The 26,513-nt window shown below is 43.5% G+C and overlaps 1 protein-coding gene across 3 annotated transcripts; it reads right to left on the bottom strand.

Moving 5' to 3' along the window:
- Positions 1-652: 652 nt before the first annotated feature.
- Positions 653-25,708, bottom strand: LOC136450818 (sister chromatid cohesion protein PDS5 homolog B-like). 3 transcript variants are annotated; one of them, XM_066451440.1, is made up of 29 exons: positions 25,465-25,708; positions 24,357-24,554; positions 23,628-23,809; positions 22,284-22,404; positions 21,896-22,108; positions 21,602-21,815; positions 21,379-21,521; positions 21,149-21,306; positions 20,925-21,074; positions 20,799-20,844; positions 20,533-20,724; positions 19,181-19,360; positions 18,483-18,634; positions 13,835-13,961; positions 12,889-13,047; positions 12,754-12,816; positions 12,410-12,534; positions 10,083-10,200; positions 9,613-9,747; positions 9,327-9,517; positions 9,057-9,207; positions 8,836-8,973; positions 8,672-8,749; positions 8,181-8,567; positions 8,043-8,071; positions 1,568-1,648; positions 1,411-1,490; positions 937-1,025; positions 653-867 (listed from the first exon to the last, which is right to left on the bottom strand). In XM_066451440.1, exons 1-29 carry the CDS (start codon positions 25,555-25,557, stop codon positions 832-834), a joined length of 4,029 nt encoding a protein of 1,342 aa, XP_066307537.1. In that variant the 5' UTR covers positions 25,558-25,708; the 3' UTR covers positions 653-831. The 3 variants fall into 3 exon arrangements, with proteins under 3 accessions (XP_066307537.1, XP_066307538.1, XP_066307539.1); XM_066451441.1 differs by having other exon boundaries at positions 1,411-1,487; XM_066451442.1 differs by having other exon boundaries at positions 12,901-13,047.
- Between the last annotated feature and the right edge of the window lie 805 nt (positions 25,709-26,513).

The raw sequence follows: 26,513 nt of genomic DNA, 5'->3' as shown, positions 1-26,513 counted from the left end.
CATCCCCTAACTATAAAATCTTATGGTGTATATTTAGACATCCAAACGATCTCAAATCAAAAAAGTTTAAACTACAAAGGCCATGTTCGCTTGTCTTATGAGCCGTACTATTTCAGCGAACATGTTTTTATCTCAACAAATCAACGACCAGTACTTTCAGCCATGACTTTTCAGCAAAGCAAACTGAGCCAAAATTATAGATCTCATCGAGTACTACAACTTTGGTATAAAGTTCATCTTCATCGGACATCATATGAGAAAGTTATAAAGTCTTTCGTACAACATATCACTGTCGCCACAAACCGGTTTTAGCCAAAAACTGACAATGATAACCCAATATCACTGTCGATTCATAGTCCAAATATCACTGCCGGTTGATCCTATCACTGCTGGTTTTAGAAAAAAAAAAAACCAACGGTGATGGACAGGCAGGCACCATCATCGCCGGTTATATGAAATCGACAATGATGGACCAGCACTGAAAGGGTGGGTACCATGTTACTCCATTCTAAATTGTAGTAATTTACTATAACTTATATATAGCTTTTGCTCTTCGCTATGTCTAGATACGTAAAATTAATGTACCTAGGAAAGTTAAAAAGTCCTACAACGACGGGTACTAATCAAGGATAACATTAGAGAAGACGTCATAAGAGACTCATGCCCATCCCTATTTAAATTACAATGTTACATGGTCGACCGGGACCAAGATTCCTACAATCATGACAATACTCGCAAGTGGATATGCAAGTATAAATGATTCCAGAACTAAGTATTTATTTACATGGGACGAAAATCAGATAAATACTAAGATCATATGTGAGTAGCTCTTTACACTGGCACCTTTCTTGCTCTAATCCGTCGAACCTGTGCAAAAGCAAAATTAGATATAATTCTATGATACAAATGAAATCATGCATTGTTTGCACGACTTACGTTATCCTTTGTGACAACATCAGTTAAATCAGAGCTGTTCTGCAAATTCGCCACCTCTAATGCTCTCTTACCCTTTTTCTTAAGGTTAGCTACAAAAATGTACAAAACTGGATTAATGCAATAAATACAAACATGATATGTAAAATTAGGAGCACAACTTTTAACCAGCAACATTCAATCATCAGAATAGAAGTGCCATGTAGAATTGGACACAAAATTTAATTAGTATTCAAGACTGCTGGTCAGAACCACTATTATTTTTAGCTTTGACTTATTGTTGGAATATAAGTGAATTACCCACCTCTCCCCATGAGCTTAAGCTTTTGGGTCAAATTGGTCGGTGCATGCAACTGAATACTTATGAGTGACTTTTACATGATTTTGTTGGTAAGGCGTCTTTGAAAGGATTTCAAGATCAGAATCATTGCTGTTTATGCATTGACAATACGACAGCTTCAATTATTGGGTGATTACCTGTTATGTTGTTTGATAACGGTGCTTTCACAAAGTTGTCATCGCAATCACCAACATCTTCAACATCTTCAATATCACTGCTTTAAGTCGATATATAAATAGTCATGGATGGAAAGTCAGCAAAGCTTCACCATGAAAAAAGGGGCAACATTCTCACCATATAATCAAAGATCCAGGAAGCGACTTTTCATGCTTCTGGGCTTCAGATAAACCCTTGCTATGATCTTTCTTGAAGGAACTATTAATATTTCAAGGTTCAAGTATCATCAAAACGAAGAAAACTTGTCAGATAAACTTGCAGCAAAGCACATAACAACTTTTTATCAAATAAGCTGGACAAGTTCATTTTCAACCCCTTTGTTATTCTTGCAATGCCATCATGATTGTATAATAGATTTCCAGTTCTTTCATTTGGTTGAAACAGAACAGTGGTTGGATTGGCAGGCATACACATACTAGAACTGTCCAAGAACTAACCAGAAATTCAGGCCAAGGGATAGGGGTGGAGCTAGAGCAAATCAGAGGGGGGGGGGGGGGGGGGTGCGCTTGCTTTGTGGATGCAAGGATTTGTGACATATGATGTTGGGTTCGCTGCTACTGCCCCTGGGGAAGTAGTCGTGGGTGGTAGGCGGGCGTGACTTGATCTCACGGCGGCGGCGAGGCTGCGACACCGTCCTGGCGGCCGGCGTCGAAGCAGAGGAAACGAGAGCACACGAGAACAGAGGAGCGGGAGAGATTAATCAATCTCCAGCTAAACTTCTCATTAACCAAGTGTTTAGGCTTTATAGCCACATGCTAACAAACTGACCAACTGACTAACAAACTTCAAATCACTAACTGAACTGAATCTGAGATCCTAGACTCTAGGAACGGCGCCCTACAATGGGCGCGGTCACCATGGAAAGGCCGCGCGCCCCACGCGTGCTGTTGCCGCTGCTCAGCCACGGCTGCGCTTACAACGCTGGTAGACCTGGCCCACCATAACATCACTCCCGCCGTCGACAAACAGCTCGTCCTCGAGCTGGAAGTCCGGGTACGCCGTGCGGAACGCGTTGATAGGCTCCCAGGTGGCTTCAGCTTCAGGCAGTCCCGCCCACTGGATGAGGACATGCCAGACGCCACGTCGCAGCTGGGAGCGCAGCACGCGTTCTGGAGCTTCGAGACGACCAAGCTGCAGCGGTGGAAGAGGCGGTGACGCTGATGGAGGAGTGCCGTGGAAGGGCTTGAGGACGCCGACGTGGAAGACATAATGGATGCGGGCTTTGTCCGGCAAGCGAAGACGATAAGCGACGTCGCCGACACGGTTCAGCACCTGGAATGGCCCGGCGTAGCGCGGGCTCAGCTTACCCCGCTCCCCGGGGACCAAGGACTGGGCGGGCCGGTGGAGGCGGCGAAGCCACACCCAGTCACCGACGCTGAACTCCAAGGCGCGATGGTGCGCATCGTAGTGGCGCTTGGCGTAGGCTTGGGCCTAGAGGAGTCGGTCACGGACGTCGGCGAGGAAGGAGTCGCGGTCCTACAGAAGAGTATCAACCGTCGCCGTGCGCGCCGAGGATGGCGCGTAAGGCAGCAGTGCCGACGGCGGACGACCATAAACCACCTGGAACGGTGTGGTGCGCAAGGCGGAGTGGAAAGCGGTGTTGTAGCAGTATTCGGCCCATGGGAGCCAGTCCAGCCAAGCCCGGCAGCGCAAATACATAGCAATCGTTTTGTTGACCGCCTCCGATTGCCCGTCGGTCTAGGGATGGAAGGCGGTACTCATGCGGGGCTGGACGCCCGCCATCTTGAACAAGTCGCGCCAAACGTGGCCGGTGAAGACGGGGTCCCGATCGCTGACGATGGACGCCGAGAACCCGTGGAGCCCAACGTTGTCGGTGAAGAAGGCGCGAGCGACGAAGGACGCTGTGTAGGGGTAGCCAAGCGCTATGAAGTGAGCGTACTTCGAAAAGCGGTCGACCACCGTGAGGATGACGCTCCTGCCATGCACCTTGGGGAGCCCTTCAACGAAGTCCAATGAAATGTCAAACCAAACCTGCGAGGGAACGTCGAGAGGTTGAAGAAGACCTGCCGGATGGAGTGCCCCCGTCTTGTTCCACTGGCAGGTGGTACAAGCGCGCACAACCACACGGTCATGGTCCACCACGAAGTCAGAGGTGCAGGCGCTGTCTTCTGGACGCCTTCATGCCCGGCCGTGTGCGCGAGCTGGAGCACGATCGGCAGAACGCTAGAGGTGGCCGAGACGTAGATGCGCGCGCCTCGGAGGATGAGACCCCCCTCGACATGCCAGGGCGCGTCGCGGGCCTCGGTGATGGTGTCGCAGAGGTGGCGCAGGTTGTCGTTCGTCTGCAGCTCAGCCCGGAGGTCGTCATAGAGGCTGAACGTCGGTCCGGAGAGTGCGGCGAGACCAGGCACCTTGTCCAGCTCGCGGCGTGACAGTGCGTCCGCCACGGTGTTCAGGCGCCTGGGCCGGTACTCCACCGAGAAGTCGAACCCAAACAACTTGCTAATCCATTGATGCTGGGGAACGGTGGAGAGGCGCTGATCGAGCATGTACTTGAGCGCGTAGTGGTCAGTCCTGACGACGAAGCAGCGGCCCCAGAGGTATGGCCGCCAATGGTGCACGGCCTGAACGAGCCCGACGAGCTCACGCTCATAAGCCGCGACCTTCATGTGCCGAGCGGCGAAGGGCTTGCTGTAGAACGCTAGGGGTCCGGCGCCTTGGTGGAGAACGGCGCTAAAGCCGGTGCCGGAGGCGTCGCAGTCCACCATGAAGGGCTTGGTGAAGTCCGGAAGGTGGAGCACGGGCGTGGTGGACAGCACCTCCTTGAGCGCCAAGAACGCCTCGGTGGCCGCCTCGGTCCAAAGGAAACCCTCTTTGCGGAGCAGCTGCGTGAGGGGGGCGGCCAATGTGCCGAAGTCCTTGATGAATCGCCGGTAATACCCGACGAGGCCGAGGAAGCCGCGTAGCACTTGAGCCGAGGTGGGTTGCGGCCAAGATGCCACGGCCGCCACTTTATCGCCGTCCATGGCCACCCCGGAGGCCGAGATGACATGTCCCAGGTAGGCCACGGAAAAAGTGCCGAAGGCGCACTTAGATCTCTTGACCCGTAGCTGGTTGTCGCGTAAGACGGAGAGGACGGCGCGCAGGTGTTGGAGGTGCTCGGACCAGGACGCGCTGTAAATTAGAATGTCGTCAAAGAACACTAAGACGCACTTACGGAGGAACGGTCGGAGCACCGCGTTCATCAAGCTTTGGAATGTGGCCGGTGCGTTGGTGAGGCCGAACGGCATCACGAGGAACTCCAAGTGCCCGTGATGTGTTCGAAAAGCCGTCTTTGCGACGTCGTCGGGGTGGACGCGCACTTGGTGGTAGCCGGCGCACAAGTTGTGCTTGGTGAAGAAGCGCGCGCCGTGCAATTCATAAATGGGCTCTTCGACCACCGGAATTGGAAACTTATCTTTCATCGTTTGATCATGGAGCGCCCTGTAGTCCACACAGAAGCGCCATGTGGCGTCCTGCTTCTTGACGAGGAGCACCGGTGCGGAAAAGGGTGAGGTGCTCGGCCGGATGATCCCCTGCTCCAACATCGCCGCACATTGAGCCTCTAACTCGTCCTTTTGGAGTTGGGGGTAGCGGTACGGCCGGACCGCCACCGGCGCGGTGTTCGGCAGCAGGTGGATCCGATGATCGCAATCGCGAGGCGGCGGGAGCCCGGCTGGAGGCTCGAAAACGTCGACGGACGACTCCAGGAGCCGATCGAGGAGGGCGGGCTCCGTGCTGCGGACAGCGTGCAGGCAGCCAGTGGGGGGGGATGTCTGTGCACGTGGAGCCGATTCCCTTCCACAGGACGCGCTTGCCGTGGTGCCAGAAGGCCATGCAGAGGTCGTCGAAGTCCCATAAGATCGGGCCTAGGGTGCGTAGGTACTTGACGCCGAGGACCACGTCATAGCAGTCGAGCGGGATGGCGTAGCAGTCGATGATGAAGTGTTCTTTGCCATGCGGATGGCGACGTCGTGGGCCAAGCCACGACACGCGACGCGATCACCGTTGGCGACCACCACGTGGGCGCCCTGGCTGTCGTGGAAGTGCAGACCAACGCGACGGGCAGCCGCCGAGCTGATGAAATTGTGGGTCAAGCCTGAGTCGAGGAGGGCCGTGAGCTCATAGTTGCCGATGGAGACGCGGACCTGCATGGTGTCTTCGGTCCGGATGCCAGCGATCTCGTGTAGCGAGATGAGCGGCAACAGTTCATCTGGGACCTGATCGTGGGGATGCTCCTTCTCGGGTAGCGGAGGCTCGAAGTCATCGAAGTCAGTGACCTCCAGGTAGAACAAGCGTTGGCACTTGTGCCCACGCACATACTGCTCATCGCAGTTGTAGCACAGGCCCTGGCGCCGGCGATCGGCCATCTCGGTTGGAGACAGACGGCGGAACGGGCGCGGCGGCGCCGGAGCATTCGCCGCGAGTGTCAGTTGCTGCATCGGTGGCGATGTCGCGGCGGGGAGGACCAACGGCTATGGACGCGGTGGGGGCCGCGGGGGCCGGCCTGGAGTCGCACCGGGTAGTGCCGCGGCACGGCGTTCGTAGGCACGGGCCAGCCCCATGGCCCGCTAGTGATCCATCAGGCCTTGGAGCTCGACGTCAGTGCGGATGGGGTCCGACAGCCCGCCCATGAAGAGTTGCACCTGCTGCGCCAGCGACAGCGGCCTGGCATGCGCCATTCGGGCCTAGAAGGCCTCCTGGTACTCGGCCACGGTCCCGCGGAAAGGAAGGCGCGCCAGGTCGGAGAGGTGGTTGGTGCCGAGCGCCGACCCGAAGCGCTGGTGGCACAGAGCTTTGAAGAGTGACCACGAGATGGTGCTGGCGTTGCCGGCGTCGCGCTCGAGCATGTAATACCAGTGTTGTGCCACGCCGTTCATATGGAACGACGCAAGCCAGACTTTGTCAGCCTCGGGTGTGGGCTGCGCCCGGAAGAAATGCTCGCACTTGTTGAGCCAGGCCAGTGGATTGTCCTTGCCGTCGAACGTCGGAAAGGACAACTTCTGGAAGCGGGGAACGCCAAGGGCGTCCGCATGGCCCTCGTATGGCGCCGGCGGAACCGGTGGCGCATTGAAGTTGGGAAGTGGAGATGGGGAGTGTGGGAAGGCGATTTGGGTGATGGGCACCGGGGCGGAAGGGACCGGCTATTGGCCCGATGCCTCGGTATGCACGATGCCGGAGCCGGTCGAAGGCGCCACTGGAATGCCGCCGTAGCCCGACAACCCATACGGAAGGGACGCCGCCAGAGGGCTGCTGGCGGAGGGCCTAACATCGATACCAGATTGTTGGGTTCGCTGCAACTGCCCCTGAGGAAGTAGTCGTGGGTGGTAGGCGGGCGTGGCTTGATCTCACGGCGGCGGCGAGGCTGCGACGCCGTCCTGGCGGCCGGCGTCGAAGCAGAGGAAGCGAGAGCACACGAGAACAGAGGAGCGGGAGAGATTAATCAATCTCCGGCTAAACTTCTCATTAACCAAGTGTTTAGGCTTTATAGCCACATGCTAACAAACTAACCGACTAACAAACTTCAAATCACTAACTGAACTGAATCTGAGATCCTAGACTCTAGGCACGGCGCCCCACACTAGGCGCGGTCACCATGGAAAGGCCGCGCGCGTGCTGTTGCCGCTGCTCAGCCATGGCTGCGCTTACGACGCTGGTAGACCTGGCCCACCATAACATATGAGGGGTGCAAATATGGTGAAAATTTGATTCTTGCCAAAGTTTTTTTTATTTTTTATTTTTGTGTGGGTGCAGCCGCACCCACAGCAGTACATATACCTCCGCCGCTGCCAAGGCAGGATATAAAGATAAAGTTTGTGCAATTTAGTCTGAGTTTATCTGAACTATAACTAAATGGCAATCAAATTTGATCTGTATGAATCAGGTCTAACTAAATATGATCTGTCAGAATATTTGAGAAAAAAAAAAGAATCAGGTTCCATTAATTTGATCTGCCAGAATCAGGTCTATATAAGTCAAATTTCATGCTGATTGTCCACAACCTTTTCGCTATAGAGATTTCCCTTTATTTTTAATAAGGAACTACTATAGCTGTTGCACATCAAAGTTTTTTGGCCATTGAAATAGCATTTCATGATGAATCTAGTAACACAAATTTAATGTGGCCACCCTTTATTTATCAACACTCTTTTTTAAAAAAGAATGTTCTACGGGTACACATTCTACTAAAATGTATGATCCCATCAAGGGTGTTGGCAGGTGGGGGAAATAATCTTATTATGTGTAACAGTTAACATGGAATGAATAAGACCAACCAATTATACCTACAGACATAGATCAGCACATAATTCTAGTTATAAAATGGCATTGCATGGTTTTCCCAATGATATCATGGGGGAAGATACCACATGAAGGCACAGCAGACAATGGGGGAAGGTGGTCCCATACAGTTAGGTCCAGAATCATTCGTGGTATATTTACACTATGGAGCCATACTAATTCAACTGGAGTAAAACATGATATGACGATGCGAACAAACAAAGAAGAGGCAGGGACAGAAATCCTTAAAAAAAGGGGGGGGGGGGGGGGGGGGGGGGGGGGGGGGGATCTGACAAACTGTTGTTCTGCTTACCATTCTCTGAGATTAAAATGGGAGGCGTCCTGCAAAAACAATAAAAGATATACAGATGTTCATGTAGGAAACTATACGTAGTTCACTATCTAACAAGCAAATTTATAATTGGCCACAAGTTAGCAAATATGTGCATACCGCGGTTTGCCTACAGTTGTTGTGATTTGCCTTTGAGGTCCTAGTCTCCCCAGTAGAGCACCTACTCATAGGATGGTTCCGGTTATCCAAAAGGGAGACACAATTTCCAGAATCAGCTTCCTTAGCTAAACCCAAGGAGCCTGGAGATGACACCTTTGTGCCAGCGGAACCACAAGATGACACATTTTCTTTATCCAAGCTATTATTAGTATTCTGATCCTTTTTCTTGGACACAGCTTTCCCAGATGCCAAACGTTTGTTCCTTTTGCCTTTATCACCACCACCTACCTTCTGTCCCACTGATTTGTTTAATGAGGAGCAAGCTTTCCTTTCAGGAGCAGATTCATTTGATACCCTCTCAGAAACAACAGAGCATTTAGTATTGTCCTGAAATACATCAATTGATTTTAGACCATCACCAAGTTAGATGCTAGATGGTGTACAGTTACACATTTGAAAGGAGAAAAGGAGGCATCGCAGAAAGGATATACATTATGGTTATAAGGTTCATGAGCTTTAAGAATTCTCTTTACAAGCTTATCACTAATAAAATTTTCTTGGCAACATTCCTGCATTTAGAATATCGGAGCAACACAAAAGGTTAGCTATAATGCAAAGATAGACTATTTTATGGTTTCAAATAAGATTGACTTACATCTGATTTTCTCTCACTCCCAGACAATCTATAGTAAGATGAGGGCAAGAGAATATGGCGTGGAGAATCAGACATCTTGCAATGCTTATCAAGTTCTTTTACAATAAGCAAGCTGATTTTTGAGAGAACATGCAGTGTCTGTGACAGGGCTTAGAACGTCAGAGTTTGATGACAAAATGGTAAACAAATATAACATATCTAACAGTGGCCAAAAGACATACAGGAGTTATATCAGAATCAGTCGGATCCTCAGCCTTCTGAATACCACGGAGAATCCCTGACAGAACTGATACAAAACTGGCTGTGGGACCATGCTCAGTTCTGCTAGAACTATCTATTTCAACTAGTTCTCTCAACATCACACAAAGTGGGCTGTCAACAAAAAAAGAAACACATGGGAAAATTACTGTGAGGATCAAAATTTTCTAGCAGGTACCTTTTAAGTGCCAAAAGGAGTTCGCAGGATCCAGCACTCTAAAATAAGAAAATACCTGCAAAGTTCAGGAAAGCTACTCTCGTCTACATAGTAATTGGAAGGGAGCGTCCCATCATATGCTAGAGTATGAATCAAAAAAACCACAGCATATGCTGGGTTGTCCACGATGGACTCTTTGTTTGCTCTGTTCTGATGAACAAAAAACCTTCTTTGCTCCTTCAGCACCTCACTTAAGTAACTTGCCGACTAGGAACAGTACAGGGAAATGCCTTGAGCACATGCAGGTTGAAGGGCATATATATGAAAACTAACCAAAATCAAAAGGAAAAGAGGACATTTACTTCAGTGCGGATATCTCTGAAGCAATCTGTTGATGTTAGTGCAAAAGCACATGCATATCTAAACGGGATTGCACGTTTCTTCAAGAGGCCATAAAGTTTGCAAATAAATGACTTGCGAACATTATATGAAGGATCCTGGAAGCCGAACAAAATATACATTACAAAAGCAGAGGTAATAAATACTAAAATGCAGAGAACCTCCAACAATAGGTTTGAATATGGAACTATGATTCAGTCTATATAATAATATAATGGTCTCTTAACAATAATAATTGTAGTAGTCAAACAAAGCGTGCAAGGCAAGCTGAAGCAAGCACACAATCATATGCATCTACAGAAAATATTGCACTTCAAAATCAATGACCTAAAAATCAAAGTAAATAATTTTGGAAGGTTAACGGACAGAAATGCGGCCTCTGTATGAAATCTGAAGCAAGATGACAATTAGCAGTGTAAAATATTGACAGTACCCTTGCTATGAGAAGTGTGTTACGAAATAATTCTGGTGAAATATGTGAATCCCATCTTGTAGCTAATTGCAGAACAGATTTTCCAGCGGCCAGTTTCAGATATGGATGATCATTTTCACTGAGTACAGAATGAGAATAGAATCAGTATCTCATTATTTGTATAGTGAACTTCAATGGACAGGATCATAAATGGAATTTGTACTACAATAGGATTTAACTTTGTATAAATGTATTTTTTTTATAGAATGCGCAGGAGAGCTGCGTATCATTGCATTAAGGGGATAAAATAAATAAATTACAACACACATAAACACACTCTTACATACTGTTACAAAAAAGGGTGCGGCAAGCCCTTTGGGCTGCTGGCTGGTGCCTCCTATCTGGGCCCTGCACCCCCCCTATGGCTAGGATAGATATGATTGATCTATTATAGGCAAGGATCACTATTGATTTGTTCTATTTTTATAAACCCTAGGTCATCCTTGCCTATATATGTTCTCACATCCTCCATAACCAATCTACTATCCTTTGTGCCTACTCCAGTTTACATGAAAAGGGTGTGGCAGGCCCTTTGGGCCTGGTGCCTCCTATTTGGGCCCTGGGCCCCATACAGCTAGGGTAGATATGATTGATATATTACAGGCAAGGATCACAGTTGGTTGGTTCTATTTCTATAAACCCTAGTTCATCCTTGCCTATATATGTGTACCTTCACATCCTCCATAATCAATCTACAATTCTTTGTGCATATTCCAGCTCGTGCCAGAAACAAACACACCCTTTACATCAAACCAGGACCCAACCCAACAAAAACCATTTTATTAACTATTAGCGATCTCGGCAAGACTTCTAGCGCCTGCAAGAACCCATAGGTGTGCCTCTTCAAGAGTTTGACTCAGAATGAGCTGGATGCTAGGGCTGTCCCCATTGAAAACACAATCATTACGGTGATTCCACAGCTTCCAAGCAGTGAGGACTATCAACGAATTGAGGCCACGCTTAATTTCACCAGAAACCAAATTATTAACTCTCATCCACCAATCACAGAACACTTATCTTCTGAGAAAGGGGAGAGATCCGGTAATCCATAGCGACGGAAGAGGTATAGTTTTCTCTTTCCTGAAGTTTGTGAGCTTTAATTCTAGGCTCAGGCTAGGTATTGGACAAGGCAGCTTCATCACAAAGTAGTAAAGTTCGATTGTAAGCTAAAACTTGTGTGGATATTGGATATGCCAACAAGCAATAAGCATATTTGGTAGCAGTAGCTTTGAGATTCCTAGTGAATGTGAGATGGCTGCGGAAAGCAGGATGTAAGCATATAGCAAGGTCGTGTTATTAACGAACAATGCATTATTACATTTGGAGAATTGATGAAGAGAATGGAAAGACTAGCAGTCTCAGAGTCAGAGGTCTTATAATTTTGGGAAAATTTCATTTATTTTCCAAAAAAAGTGCAAAAAATGGCGTACCCAGTGCAGAGAGCTCCCGCTCTGTGCGGGGTCTGGGGAAGGGTGTTAGTGGCAAGCCTTACCCTCACCTGTGCAATGCGAGGAGACCACGACTCGAACCCGGGACCTTCCGGTCACAGGCTGTAAGACTCTACCGCTTGCACCAGGCCCGCCCTTCAATTTTCCAAAAAAAGTGCAGATGAAAAAAAATATGTTATGTTCCTTATCTCTGTACAAGAAAGCTCAATGAATTACTACTTCCAGTCATTGAACTAACCAAGAAGCATCTAATTGAAATAGACTGACATTCCTAAGATACTGGACGAGTTCCAATCACAGTTACTCTAAAACATTGGTACCTGTATAAAATGGATCAAACCTAGTGAAAGCACATAGTGGCTGACTTGTAAGCGGCATGATGCATTAGGGTTTGATTTTTCAAACTAGAAAAAATAACTTCAACAAATATCACAGAAAAGTTAATCAATCAAGCAATCAATGCACCTAAGAGTCTTTATTCTAATAAACAGATTAGCATCAGTGCTTCACCAGTTGCCCAAAAAGCAGAGACTGTCAGTAAACAGAAACAAAAAATTTGGAATAAACCTTTTCTGAAGAAAAAAAGAGCCCAACTCCTAAGTCAAACTTCTCAAACTTTGATCGAGTTTTTAAAAATATGTTGACATCTGCAAGTTCAAATAAATGCACTATCAAGACATATTTCTTGGAGAATTTAATCAAACTAATTTGATGTTGTAGATGTTTATATAAACCTGGTCAAAGTTAGAGAAGATTGATTTATGACAAGGCTAAAGTGATCCTATAATTTGGAATGGACGTAGTAGTAAGCAAAATGAGAGGTAGCAGAACAAGACAGACCATAGAGCAATGTCATCGAAGAGACCCTTCTCATATTTCAACAGCTTCCCCAGAATATTGTTAATTCGAGCACGTGCAGTACTTCTGGGTAAACAACTTCTGACAAGTGCTTTGAGACAATAAATCTACAATAGATCACAAAAAAAGTCATAGACCAAAAACATAGATGCATCACTAATAGCAGCGTTGTAATGTGTTTATACCACCCCATGCCCACATGCCAATAAAAGTAGAAGAAAGTTGTTTCCACAGTGGATGCAACATGTAGAAATCCTGAATTGAATTTCATCCACACTAAATCTACCATGAACTGAATGCTTTGTTTTCTCAAGCAGTGAGCCTACCTTCCGCTTGCAAGAGGCACAGCATGGGTCATCAAGGGATGACTGTCCAGATGTTGAAATGAACTGCAGAGACCAAAGCATTCAAATAAACACCATATATAAGTTTGTTTAACACTAGGCTACATATTTCTATACCAAAATACCTACTTCAGCTGGCGACAAAATATCTTGAAACAAAGTGATGATCTCCCTCTCGTACAACTCATAGACAGAAGGGGAATTCTCCAATATTGAGCCCAAGGACTGTAATAGTGTTGGAACATTGTGATCATCATTGAGCCCAGTAATAACTTTCTGCAGGGAAGAATAGATGACATAAATTATATGCAAAGAAAGGGTTATATGATGTCAAGTAAAAAAAAAAAGTTAAAAACAAGGACCTATTTTAAAACTACTCGCATTTTTTTGTGAGTAGCAGTAGCATAGCATTATAGACGTCAGACAGAAACAGTATTAAACTATTAAACATTTTAATATGGGACAATAAACCATAATGAATATAATATGTGCTTAGTATGTAGATACTTAATCACATCACAAAAAATTAAACATAGCAGCATGGCCTGTGGACCCTAACCTACTAGATCACCTTTTAATCTTTATCATGCTCTCAGCCATGCCAAGAGAAATCATAAAAACATTTGCATGCAAATGCCAATATCATATGATTGCAAAGAGGGATCAGGTAAAGCATGCCAATTGTAATCAAACAACATATATAAGCAAACAGCAATGTAAACCTTGCAGTGGATGGAAATGCAGCTAAAGTGGGTATGAATAAGATAAGCAAAGTTGGGTGAGCTAGAACAGAAAAATATAATCAATGTCATCTGGAAAATTGTGCAATGATAGAAATTTCTTTTTCCTTTCAAGAAGCTATTCAGCTTGGATGAAAACACAGCAGCTGGAACAAAGTAACCATCATTCATGAAACACAGCATCCTTACAAAATGTCATTGTTTTCATTTTTACAAGGCATTTGCAAACTTGATACAATTGTTGATTGAACAGTGCAGTGTGCAGACATCAGAAAATTAGAAATATAATAACATACCATTAAAGCAACTGAAATACCACCTACCTCAAATAATCTAGCAAATTTCTTATCATCTGAGGAGTGCAGTGAAGCAATTGCAGTGATAGCATATTTTGATTCAGCACGAGTACCTTCAATGCACTTTTGCTCCAATAATGGGTAGACAACATTGCTGGCAACAGAATAAACAGCTTCTTTACATACAAAATGTAAAGAACATCCCTCTTACAAACAGATGTACTATGGTAAAAAATGACAACAACAAAGTATTGTGAGCCCTAAAAGATTTTTCACATTTTGTTGTCTATCTGACAACCCAAAAGAATCCTGTTGGGGCGTAACCCACTTAGCGACACGCCATGTCGGAACCCAGGTATGGTGTTAAATGAGCAAGGGCCGGGTCGTCACCCCCGTGACGCGCCGTGTCGCGATCTGGGCACGGTGTCAAGTGAGCAAGGATCAGGTCGTCGCATCCATAGTGGTGCGACACATCGGCGCCCGGGTGTGGTGCAAAATGAGCAAGGGTCTTCACACCTACCTCGGCGGGCGCAAAGGTAAGGAAGCTAGTCGAGCCAACTAGGATCCGTTTAGGTAGCTGGAATGTAGGGTCCCATACGGGTAAATTAAGAGAGTGGACACAGCGGTTAGGAGGCGTGTAAATATCATATGCGTCCAAGAGACTAAATGGAAGGGGCAGAAGGCGAAGGAGGTGGACAATACCGGCTTCAAGCTCTGGTACACAGGGACAACTTCAAATAAAAATGGAGTAGAAGTTTTGATTGATAAGAGCCTCAAGGATGGTGTGGTGGAGGTGAGAAGGCAAGGGGATAGGATCATCTTAGTTAAACTTGTCATTAGTGATATGGTCTTAAACGTAATTAGTGCGTATGCCCCCCAAGTAGGCCATGATGAGAGTGCTAAGCGGCTTTTCTGAGAAGACTTAGATCGCTTGGTTAGAGCTGTCCCTAGTAGCGAGAAGCTCTTTATAGGAGGTGATCTTAATGGCCATGTAGATACATCAAGTGCAGGTTTCGAAGCGGTTCATGGGGGTTTCGAATATGATAGTAGGAACCAGGAGGGAGAGGAAGTCTTAGACTTCGCCAAAGCTTTTGATCTGATGATAGCTAACACTTTCTTTCGTAAGAGACAGTCCCATTTAGTGACCTTTAGTAGCGGCCAGTACTCTAGTCAAATCGACTTTGTCCTTACAAGGAGGGATAAACGAACATGCGTGGACTGTAAGGTGATACCTGGAGAATGTGTGGTCGCTCAACACAAGCTGGTGGTGGCTGACTTTCGCTTTCTGGTGCAAGCTCATGGGAACAAACAAGCTAAGGTTGCTAGAACAAAGTGGTGGAAATTAGAAGGGGAGGCATCAAAATCTTTAAGGAAAAGGTCATTGAAGAGGGCCCTTGGAAGGATGAAGGCGATGCAAACAGCATGTGGGAGAAGATGGCAACATGCGTTCGGAAGGTTGCTTCAGAGGTGCTTGGAGTGACCAAAGGGAGCGGATGCGACTCGAAAGAGACTTGGTGGTGGAATGAAGATGTGCAAAAGGCTATTAAGGAAAAGGAGTGCTATAAGCGCTTGTATCATGACAGGTGTGCAGACAACATAGAGAAGTATAAGGTGGAAAAGAAGATTGCAAAACGAGCGGTGAGTGAGGCAAAAGGGGCGGGCCTATGAGGACCTTTACCAAAGTTTGAGTACGAAGAAAGGAGAGAAGGACATTTATAGGATGGCTAGGGCTCGCGATAGGAAGACAAGGGACTTCAACCAAGTCAAGTGCATAAAGGACGAGAGGGAGCAGCTCTTGGTGAAGGAGGATGAGATCAGACATAGATGGCAAGAGTATTTTGATAAATTGTTTAATGGTGAGAATGAGAACACCACCGTTCGGCTGGACGACTCGTTTGATGAAACTAACAAGCGTTTTGTGCGGAGGATTTAAGAATCGGAGGTCAGAGAAGCCTTGAAAATGATGAAAGGGGGCAAAGCGATGGGCCCTGATGGTATCCCAATCAAGATGTGGAGATATCTCGGAGATATAGCTATAGTATGGCTAACCAAGATGTTCAACAATATCTTTCGATCGAACAAGATGCCTGAGGAGCGGAGAAGAAGCATATTGATACCAATCTACAAGAACAAGGGAGATATCCAAAGTTATACTAATTATCGGGGAATTAAGTTGATGAGCCACACTATGAAGTTATGGGAGAGAGACATCGAGCAGCGCCTGCGAGGAATGACGCAGATATCAACAAACCAATTTGGTTTCATGCCCGGAAGGTCATCCACAGAAACAATCTTCTTAATAAGACAAGTTATGGAGCGGTTTAGAGAGCAGAAGAAGGACCTCCACATGGTTTTCATTGACTTGGAGAAGGCTTATGACAAGATACCAAGAAATATTATGTGGTGGGCTTTGGACAAACATAAAGTCCCATCAAAGTATGTGACCCTCATCAAGGACATACATAAAGTCCCATCAAAGCATGTGACCCTCATCAAGGACATGTACAACAATGTTGTGACTAGTGTTCGAACAAATGATGGTAACACAGATTACTTCCCGATTAAAATTGGACTTCATCAAGGGTCAGCCTTAAGCCCGTATCTCTTTGCCTTGGTAATGGATGAGGTTACCAGGAATATATAAGGGGATATTCCTTGGTGTATGTTATTCGCTGATGATGTAGTGTTAGTGGACGAAAGCCAGGCGGGAGTAAATAGGAAACTAGAGTTATGGCGACAGACCCTTGAGTCTAAAGGTTTTAGATTAAGCAAAACTAAAACCGAATGCATGAGATGCGACTTTGGCGGAGCTGCACAGGAGGAGAGAGATGTGAGTTTGGAAGGTCAAGTGGTGCCTAAGAAGGATATCTTTCGGTATCTAGGATCGATGCTACAGAGGGATGGAGATATTAATACGGGCATTAGCCATAGAATCAAAGCAGGGTGGATCAAGTGGCGACAAGCTTCTGGCATTCTCTGTGACAAGAGGGTACCACAAAAGTTAAAAGGCAAGTTTTATAGAACGGCGATTAAACCGGCTATGTTGTATGGAGCAGAATGTTGGCCTACAAAGATTCGACATGTTCAACAATTGAGTGTTGCAGAAATACGTATGTTGCGGTGGATTTGTGGTCACACAAGAATGGACCGAGTTCGAAACGATGATATACGTGATCGTCTAGGAGTAGCACCAATAGAAGAAAAGCTTATCCAACATCGGTTGAGGTGGTTTGGCCATTTCCAAAGGAGACCTCCAGAGGCATCAGTGCATTGTGGAGTCCTAATCCAAGTTAATAATATGAGGATAGGTAGAGGAAGACCAAAATTGACATGGGGAGAGGCAATAAAAAGATATTTGAAAGCTTGGGATACACCTAGAGATCTATGTTTGAATAAGAGTGCTTAGAAAGCAGCTATTGAAGTGCCTGAACCGTGACTTGGAGCTCTTGGTGGGTTTCAACTCTAGCCTACCCTAACTTGTTTGGGACTGAAAGGCTATATTGTTGTTGTTGTTGTATCTGACACCTCATTTCTTAATATCAGTGTGATTGAATAGTTTTATCAGGGTGGACAATACTAGGTGGTTTAGCCTTATTGTTGGCTAGCTGGCTGAATGACGTGGACCAAACCACTTAAACCATGTCCACCCTGCAGAATAGAGATAGTGTAACCATCACCAGTCACCAGGGGTTAAATGCACTGATATTATGAAACAAGGGATTGAAAATTTCAGATACAGCAGAAAAATACATAATGTGTTATGTGGGCTCTCACAATACTCTAGTGGAGTAAAGTGGATCTCCTTCTGTAAGCAAGAATATGGCACAAAGGATTAGTAGATTGATTATGAGGGAGCAATGTTCATGTATATATAGGCAAAGATGTCTATGGTTAGGTTTATAGAAACAAGACCAGCACCAGATATCCTTGCCTAACACCAAACACTAGGCTCAACAGCCGGAGCAGCACAGTACTCGTGGGCCAAAGGGCCAATATACAACGTGGTCTAACTGCCTAACACTTTTACTTGAAAATAACAGATACAGTACATATACTCTTGAGTTTTGATCTATGTACAAAGCTTAAGATGATTTCCAAAGTTTAAATTAACATATTGCAGCCCACGAGAATATCGGAACTGAGCCTTGATAACCCATATGTGAGATGCAGCATTGATACACACATCAAACCTTTAACAGTGTCGTAGTCTGATAGTCTCTCACATAGGTTACTATATCTCCCTTTCACTCCACTTTATATATATTGTCATATTGCCCAATGTTATGGCAGGTGGAGCCAGCCCAGGGGGCCCACGTGGCATGAACAGTGCCAGAACTGATTAGATTAGATTGATTTGGTTTGTTAGGAAAGGAATAAGATAGGTTGATTCAGTTAGGATATTACATAGGGGTCAAGTAAGTTGTCTCTATAAAAGGGACCATCATGTATCAGTTAGAGGCAAACAAGAAGAAATCCTAAGATAGTCCCCGAGGAAGGACGGCTATCCGGGGTCTCTCTGCTAATCCATCTGTCTGTAGCCTTTTCATAACACCCAAGGGGGCAAGGGGCCTACTAAGAGATAAGGTCTGCACTTCTTACAATAGTTCATGTTCAGAGTAATTATCAAGAACCAAAAGGGTCAAGACAATCTAGCTTTACATAAAAATATGTTTACCTAAAATTAGTAGAAAAATAGTGTGTAGATTTTGCCAAATCTGCCAACATCTGGAGAGTCTTCACATTTATCAGGACTGATTCTTCTGAGAACAACTTAAGCAAGTACTCCTCTGAGCCTCGGAATAATGATGGAAACACCATTGCAATTACCTACATGAATACACCATTGAGTGAGAAGCATGCAAGATGCTTCTTGCATAAGAAATAAAGGCATGGGTACAAACTCAAGAGAATGAATTAGGGTTTGTTCCTTGCTTGCCTAAATCATCTGCCGAATGCTCATTATATGGATGTGTGCCAAACATCCAAGTTTAACAAACCAACTAACAAATCTCCTAATTTATCCTCAAAGCAAGCTATCTCAAGTAACAAAAGATAACAAAGAAATCTATCTCCGATCTTGTGCCGACATTGTACCAGCTGTTGCAAGCAGTTACGAATAAGAATCATGTCTGCCTGTCAAAATCATTTATTTTCTTTAGTAGTTCATCCACACTATTGACTACATTTCATGTAGCATTTAGTTGTGAAACATTTTACCATTATTAGGGGATTTCGGTGACTCACAACTATTGATGCAAATATAAGGGATACATTATTAAAATGCGAGCATGTCTGGTACAAGGGAGGGCCAAATGTTGAAACAGGATCTGCCCCAACTTATATTTTCTATATTATTATTGTAGCTATGCTTACCAGTAATAGATCACAAGCAGACTGCACGTAATCGGTTAATTCATCTCTGCAGGACAAAAGAGACTCGAAGATGGCACAGATCATCTCCTGATTAAATATTGAATGCAAACATTTTATAGACAGCACTCTGGAAAAATTGTAAATTGGGTGTTTCTGTCCAATTCTCTTGAGAAATGTCTCCTGCATATATTGCAAATACACAGTCAGAGACAAAGACCACAGATCTGAAGCTTTAGCGTTTGTTAGGACTTTTTTTAAGAAGAGCACTTATGCAGGCAAAAGAAAATGAATAAAAGGAACTAGGGCATGGGATGGGACTTAAGATGTGCCCTTTTAAATCCAATGAACAGATCAAATTTGTTGATTGTTTTGCGTCTCAATAGAATTTACAATTAGCCACTTGTAGTAAACTGAACATGGAAAGATCACATTACGTTTTCCTCACTCGTCGGAAAAAGGAATGATAGCTACTTTTTCCTCTATAACAGGATTTTTAGTCTCTCATTGGGTTTCTTCGGGACATTTTCCACTAAGTACGTAGTTTATATGAGTCATTGATCTTCCTTCCATGGGCTCTGTATATTCTTCATACTGATACAGAAAAAATGATATAAGCACAATAACTACGCCAAGTACTATTTTACTGCAAGGCTTTGCCATGTCGGGTTTTTTAACTGAAATGCATCAATCCACTATACTAGTACCTCGTCTACAATCTCAGTGGTTAACGATGCATGTCAGTATGATGTTACTAAGCTATACAACTCTTTTGTGCGGATCCTTATTATACGCCACTCTTCTAATCATTAGATTTTGAAAGAATTTTGATTTCTTTTCACTAAACATTTTTTCTTTAGTTAGATTGAATATTTATATGCAAAAGGAAAAGTATAACAGGACATGGACCGCTACCAAAACTGCAGTAGACTTGCCAATATTTGCTAAGTGTTTCAATCATGATGAATCGATGCATACCTCAAAAATAGAAAATAGAAAAGACAGATTGACAGGAAATTCTAATGGTAAATAATAGGCACATATGAAAGATGAGATAAAAGCACATTTCATTTCCTTAATGCATGCCCCATGTTGACACATCTCGTGATACATAGGTGTTGAAAGGAGTTATCAGGAGGATTGATTGATGAATTAGTAGGGTTCTGCAACCATGATTAGGGAGAACAAATGCCAAAAAAAATAAATCAAACATGTGTACAGTGAAACCTAATGGCTATGAACTATAACATCTCCCAGTTCATAATGTTTGGATCTCTGAGGATAAAGGTAACAAAACCAAGGAGAAATCAAAAAGTGTGCAGTCTTATAGACTGAAAGGGCTAAAAGAGTATTACTCTGGTCAAGCGGCCTTTTGCAAAAGTGGTTCCCTCATTGATTAGTTCATCCAAATCCTTAAATATGTTATTATCTTTCATCTGGTGCAAATTTCCAAAGCACTCTTCAGCTTTAGAAGTATCTGGAAAGGATGTTGCCATCTTTCTGAATGTCGCACAGATTTTCTTCTGTATTTCATCTGATGGTTCCTCCTACAGCACAGGCAGGCTTCAATTTGAGAAATAAGGTCAACTGTTGTTGCCAATAGATTAATGAATTTACAAACCTTCCTTGCTCGAAGTGATAAATATGCTTGCATCTCCACTTGTAACCTAAAAGTAAACTTTCTTCAGCATCAAGCGGTGGTGCGTACAGTTATAGCACTTAAATACTATGTGTGGTAGATATCTACCTTCTCTTCTGAGAAAAGATGGTGTTCAAAGCCTTAATATGTTCTGGTTTGAAATAAGAAAAGAACACAATCCAATGGGTCGCCCTCTCTTTTGGAGAAAGATGTGATGGAAAGAGTTCTTCAGCAAATATAAGCTCCATATTCTGTGGCCTGCCATAATAAAGAAGCTAAAACTCAGAACTGTGGGCAAGATCCTATGTACAAAGGGAGAAAAAAAGACAAACCTGAAGGATTCAATATCATTATTGAAACAAAGAACTATAAGTTTAGCTGGGATTTGTTCATAATGAGTGTTGACTGTGGCAGTTCCTTTTGAGCATTTCTCACAGTAATCCCGATACAGCTCCAGCAACTTGTGCATTACATTTTTTCTAACGGATGCCTGAAAAGCATGTTTGGGTGAAGCATTGTAGAGAAATAACTGCACTGAGAAACATCAACAGTTTATACTCACCTTTTTGTCACGTAGCCTCTCAGCTGCATGTAATACCAGTTTAGCAGAAGAGCTAAGATTTGATTTGGCTAAATCACAGACTGTGTGAACAGCTCGGATCCTCACTTTCTCATCAAAATCTAGTAACCTCCCTTCAAGTGATGCTGCCAAAGAAATGAATGTTAACATTAAAAGGGTGCTAACACAGTAATCTAGATAAAATAACAACTAAAAGCAGCCTTACAAAGTATATGTTGTGCTTCATCCCCAGATACATCCATGTAGCACGCTTTGGCTGCATCAATTGCAGCAATTCTAACTTCTGCAGATTTGTCAGAGAATCTCCTTAGGAATTCTATAAAAACCACCTTGTTTTCTTTACCAAAATGAAGATTAGAGAAGGCAAGAAGCCTCCCAATCAGGTGAACTGCCTCCAGCCTTATATCAACTTGGTCACTCTACAGAGGTAGATAGTACAAAATTCAGGAATGGTATTATGCAGGTACAATGGTGTAACAAAGAAAGGAGGATAACATACAAGAAGTTCATGTGTCAAGTTTGGAATGACAGTGAAAAGGATCTGGGGTGCACACTGGAATATTTCAAGAACAATTTTATGATATGATCTCCTAAGTTCAGTAACCGGCATATCCTTGTTAAAAATGCACGAGGACAAAAAACTGCGAATGATAGGCTCCAATTTTTCAGCACAATTTTCAATGATGTCAAAAGCTAGCTTGTGGGATGCTCCCTGCACAGGCAAAAAAGAAAAAGAAATTAAACATTAGCTGATAATCTACTTGGACTGAAGAATGAGTAATGCAGGTGACCACGTGTGTGTATTTGTCCAGACCACAAGAACTACATGCTTTAGAGAAACATCCTTTCAACCAATAATAACTAAAATAAATAAATAAATAATGCACCTTGTCATCTTTTACTAAATTGCGTAAAATCACATCCACAAGAGGCTGAGTAACTTTCTCATTCAATATTTGTGTCATTATTGATAGCATAGCTTGGCACACACTCCGCTGAAGATCATGCCTGTAAAAAGGTTCATAGAAACGAATTTAACCTAAGGCTTCATATTAAACTTCCAGAGTCAAGCAATTATCTGGCAGACAAATATGAAACTGTGAAATATAACTTACAAAAAGAATCAGTAAGAGCATAATACACCAAAAGAATTCTAACAACAATGCAAGACTTTCTTTAAAAATACAATTAACAGAGAGGCAAAGGAAGAATACATGACAAAATCTGACATAATGGATATACGCACATAATTATACAGTTGCAATGTATATATTGTGTTGGTTAACATTGAATCTAATGCAATTTGCGAGTTGCCAAAAAATTGGTCAAAGTGTCAAACTCTGGTCATGGTCAACAAATGAAATCAGCATGAGGCATCGTACTATACTATGTGATATTTCAGGTATGTATTTGTTCGGCAAAACATCTCCCAAAAATCACAAGAACGTTTTTTACTATGTTTTGAGCAACAGTGAAATGTCCACATGCCAAGTAATAACCATCTAGACAAATAACATAGCCATCAAAACCAACGCCAAAAATACAGATATGCTAACAGAATTACAGAAACGGCGCTTTAAGTCATAATCTACCTTTTGCGCACAGAGTTCTAAAGCAAAAGTCCTAATCAGTGGAATTTTGATTTTGCAGGACTAGCAATACCATTTCTACCACCCCACCCCCACGCAAACAAAAAAAGAAAGAACGGTGTCATGGCAAGACTATAAATGAAGGAAAATGACTGTTCAGTAATACAGATAAATGGTTAGCATACACAACTCTTATGGTGGCCATGGCATGTTCACTGAACCCACTGCACCAAATAGGTACATCCCTATTGGTTCCAACATCATGAGATGGTCAAACTATACGTTTTTTTCTTAAAAAATGTATGAAATTGCTGTAATATGTGCAAATTGCAAAGTGAATTTTTTATAGGTGGATGAAGTCTAATTATTTGACACTCTTAGCTTCAGTGGTAAATAGAATTCAACCCGAGTGCCCGACATTTACATTTTTTAGACCCAGTATTGGAAATCTCGATGACATGAGAGTTCCTAACTTCTGCATTAAAGCTAAGTAGTACTACAAACAAAAAATAAGCTGATATATAGTATTAATAACAACAAAAAATAATTGCAAGTAACATGGTGGACAAATGCATCAGATCTAAACAATGGTTTTAACAAAGTATAAGAGAATAACAATCAAAGAAGTAGATTTGTTCTTACTTCACTGTGGAGAAGAAAATTTTGACCATATCAAGAATCAAGTCCTCACAGCCAATGTTGAGCATGATCATAGAACATCTAAGTGCAGCAACATTTTCCAATATTTTCATCCTTCTAGTAACATATGGACTGCTAGTTTCAGCAAGGTCTGCAAATATGCTGATAAATAGCCTAAATATTTCCTGTGAAAAAATGTTAACCAAGTGTTATAGTGCAATCCTTAATGAAATTGTTCTTTCTCACTACTTATTCTAAAAGTAAATGAAATTTCAGAAGCACTGTTGTAAAAAAGTAACTATTAGGTACTACTTCTGTTCATTGTTAGTAGACGTATTATGTTTTGAAAAAAGATCTTTGGAGATATATACGCTGACCACTAGTTTCTCTTTTGGGGTGTGGTGTTGGTGTGTGTTGTAAGGGCTTCTGCCCACTCTTCTTAATATAATGAAGCGCGGCTCTCCAGCGTTTTTCGAGAAAAAAAAAAACTAGTTTCTCTTTAAATATATCATTAATCACTACAAAAACAATGTCACATGAAAAGATATTTGAAATATGAATCTATTACGTAACTTTTATACTGTAAGCATGCATATAATTTGACAAACTGTTGTTCCAAGTTTATGAAGTCAGAATTTTCAAAATTCTAATGCTCCTACTAGAAATGAACGGAGGGAGTAGCATTTTACATCACCAGATACATAGTAAAAAAGTAGCATGATTGGTAAATACCTTAAGTATTTCATCGCTAAAAGGTGGATCTGGTGCGAGGACACGCATAACTTCGATAAAACAAACAGCAACAAGAAGTTTAACATCCTTATCCTTATGGTTGAGTAAAGTGGTCTGGACTAGAGATTTGCTCAGAGGATGAAGAGCATTCTGCAGAGAGGATGATTGACTAAACTCTGATAATGCACTTTCAGCTTGCTGCAGATAAGAACATAAATGTGTTAGGGAGGTAAAGAATATGAATCCACCATTATTTGAGCCTTTTTGTCATTATGACTATCCAACTTGAGTATGGATTAACAATGGACAAGTTCATGTCTAGCTTCAGAAGAACTCTGCTAGGCTGAACTGTTTCAACAACTGGACCATCGACCAACACTAGCACAAAGCTAAAAGACAATAAACCCTGAGAAAATCCAATCAATCTCCAAGAGAAGGTTTATCGTGAAAAAATGCAACAGGATGCAAGGAAATCATTTAAATGTTAACGGCTCACTGTCAATTTACAGAAATATGTTTGACCATGCCTCATATATCCTTTCATTCCTTACCTATAAAAAAATTTCAGGACTAGTAGCTTCCCTCAGTTATAGCAGTTCAGAAAGAAAGTAAACATGGAACAGCAAGCAGTGACAAGCAGTTCAACTGAATGTCCAAAACTCCACACACTTTTCAGCTGCCTCCAAGTGCCAGATAGATGAAGGTCCCTTGTAAGACCCAAGAAAACACCATTCCCCAAGTCCGAAACCAACTCTCAGAATCACATAAGCATAAGCATCACATTGACCAAACACGACATCCTCCACTAGTGTATACACGACTCCTTCAGTGCTACTACACCACTCCAGCTTCAGATGAAAATCAGTACGTATTGCAACATGGAACTCAAATTCACCAAAATTGTCAGTAGGCCGCATCTATTCCCTGAACTGTGACTACAAATTTGAGTAGAAAATTCCACCGAACTTAGCAACGCACTACAGCAAGGCCTCCTACCAATTCGAAACTTCAGAGGCAGCGCGGTTTCACGGGAAATGGAAGCGCACTGGGTTAGATCGAGGAGCAAATAGGCCACGAGGAGAAGCGGGTGGAAATGAGCAGTAGTCACCTTGAGGAGCTTGACAAGGGCGTCCTTGCCTAAGCGCGGCTGCGCGAGGCGCTTCCCAACCGCCCTCACGATTAGCTCCGGCGAGTCAGGCATCGCGGGCGGCGGTCGCGGCGGACTGGAACTCGGAAATCCGAAAACCCTAGAATGCTAAGCGGCGGGAGAACGGGCGGGGAAGGAGGGTGAGGCGGGAGGCCATGAATTGGAGAAGAGCAGCGTGTAACGCCACGGAGTCGGCCAGCGGGGCGACGGCCAGTTGGGGACGGCGAGCCCGTACGTACAAAAAAAGATTCGGAGTACTAGCTTCAAATTTATTTATATTTATATTTACTAGAATAATGCACGTGCATGGCTCGGGAACATAAGCCATCTGTGATTTTGCAAACCCGCATCTTGCAAGGCTGGTGCATTTATTAGTAATCGGATCCAACGTCGAAGTTTGAAATAAAAGCTATGAATTTTTTGAAATTTGAAGGATTTAAAATAATATTGAAATACAAATATCGTGATACATAGTTAGTGTTATTAGATTAATTATAAAATATATAAAGATGGAAGCTGAGAATAAAAAACTTGAAAAGGTGTTCTCTATATTTTTTTTTGGAAAAAGTCTACTCCACCCCCTCAACTATGGGAGGTGGTCTACATAACCCCCTCAACTATGAAACCGTCTGTTTTACCCCCTGAACTTTCAAAAACCGTCTATTCTATCACCTGGGCGGGTTTCAGCGGCGGTTTCGCTACACTAACAGCGGGTTTGCTACAGTAACAGCGGATTTGCTACAGTGCCGGCGTTTTGAATTCCCTTTTTTCAAATTTATTTTCGGTGAATTTTTGAAAAATCATAGTAAATCATAGAAAAATCATAAAATGAAAAATCTAATTTTATTGGACTCCATATGAGTAGATCTACACAGTGAATATATAATACGGTATGCTTTAGTACAAATTTTTTTTTGTAGCCTTAGATTAATTGAAAAATCTAATTTTGTCTGTAATTAATTGGAATAATTCATAGCTGCCGCTTCTATGGTCCAATTGTAGTGAAATTT

This window comes from Miscanthus floridulus, chromosome 5 (genome assembly GCF_019320115.1).
Source record: "Miscanthus floridulus cultivar M001 chromosome 5, ASM1932011v1, whole genome shotgun sequence".
Taxonomy (NCBI): Eukaryota; Viridiplantae; Streptophyta; class Magnoliopsida; order Poales; family Poaceae; genus Miscanthus; species Miscanthus floridulus.
This window is presented reverse-complemented; position numbering and strand designations above follow the sequence as displayed.

Coding starts and splice junctions, on each gene's coding strand:
- LOC136450818 (XM_066451440.1), bottom strand. CDS start 25,557: ATGCCTGACTCGCCGGAGCTAATCGTGAGGGCGGTTGGGAAGCGCCTC. Junction 21,307..21,378: donor AGAGGCTACGTGACAAAAAG/GTGAGTATAAAC, acceptor CATGCTTTTCAG/GCATCCGTTAGAAAAAATGT. Junction 13,962..18,482: donor TATTTTTCTACTAATTTTAG/GTAAACATATTT, acceptor TTCTGTTGCCAG/CAATGTTGTCTACCCATTAT.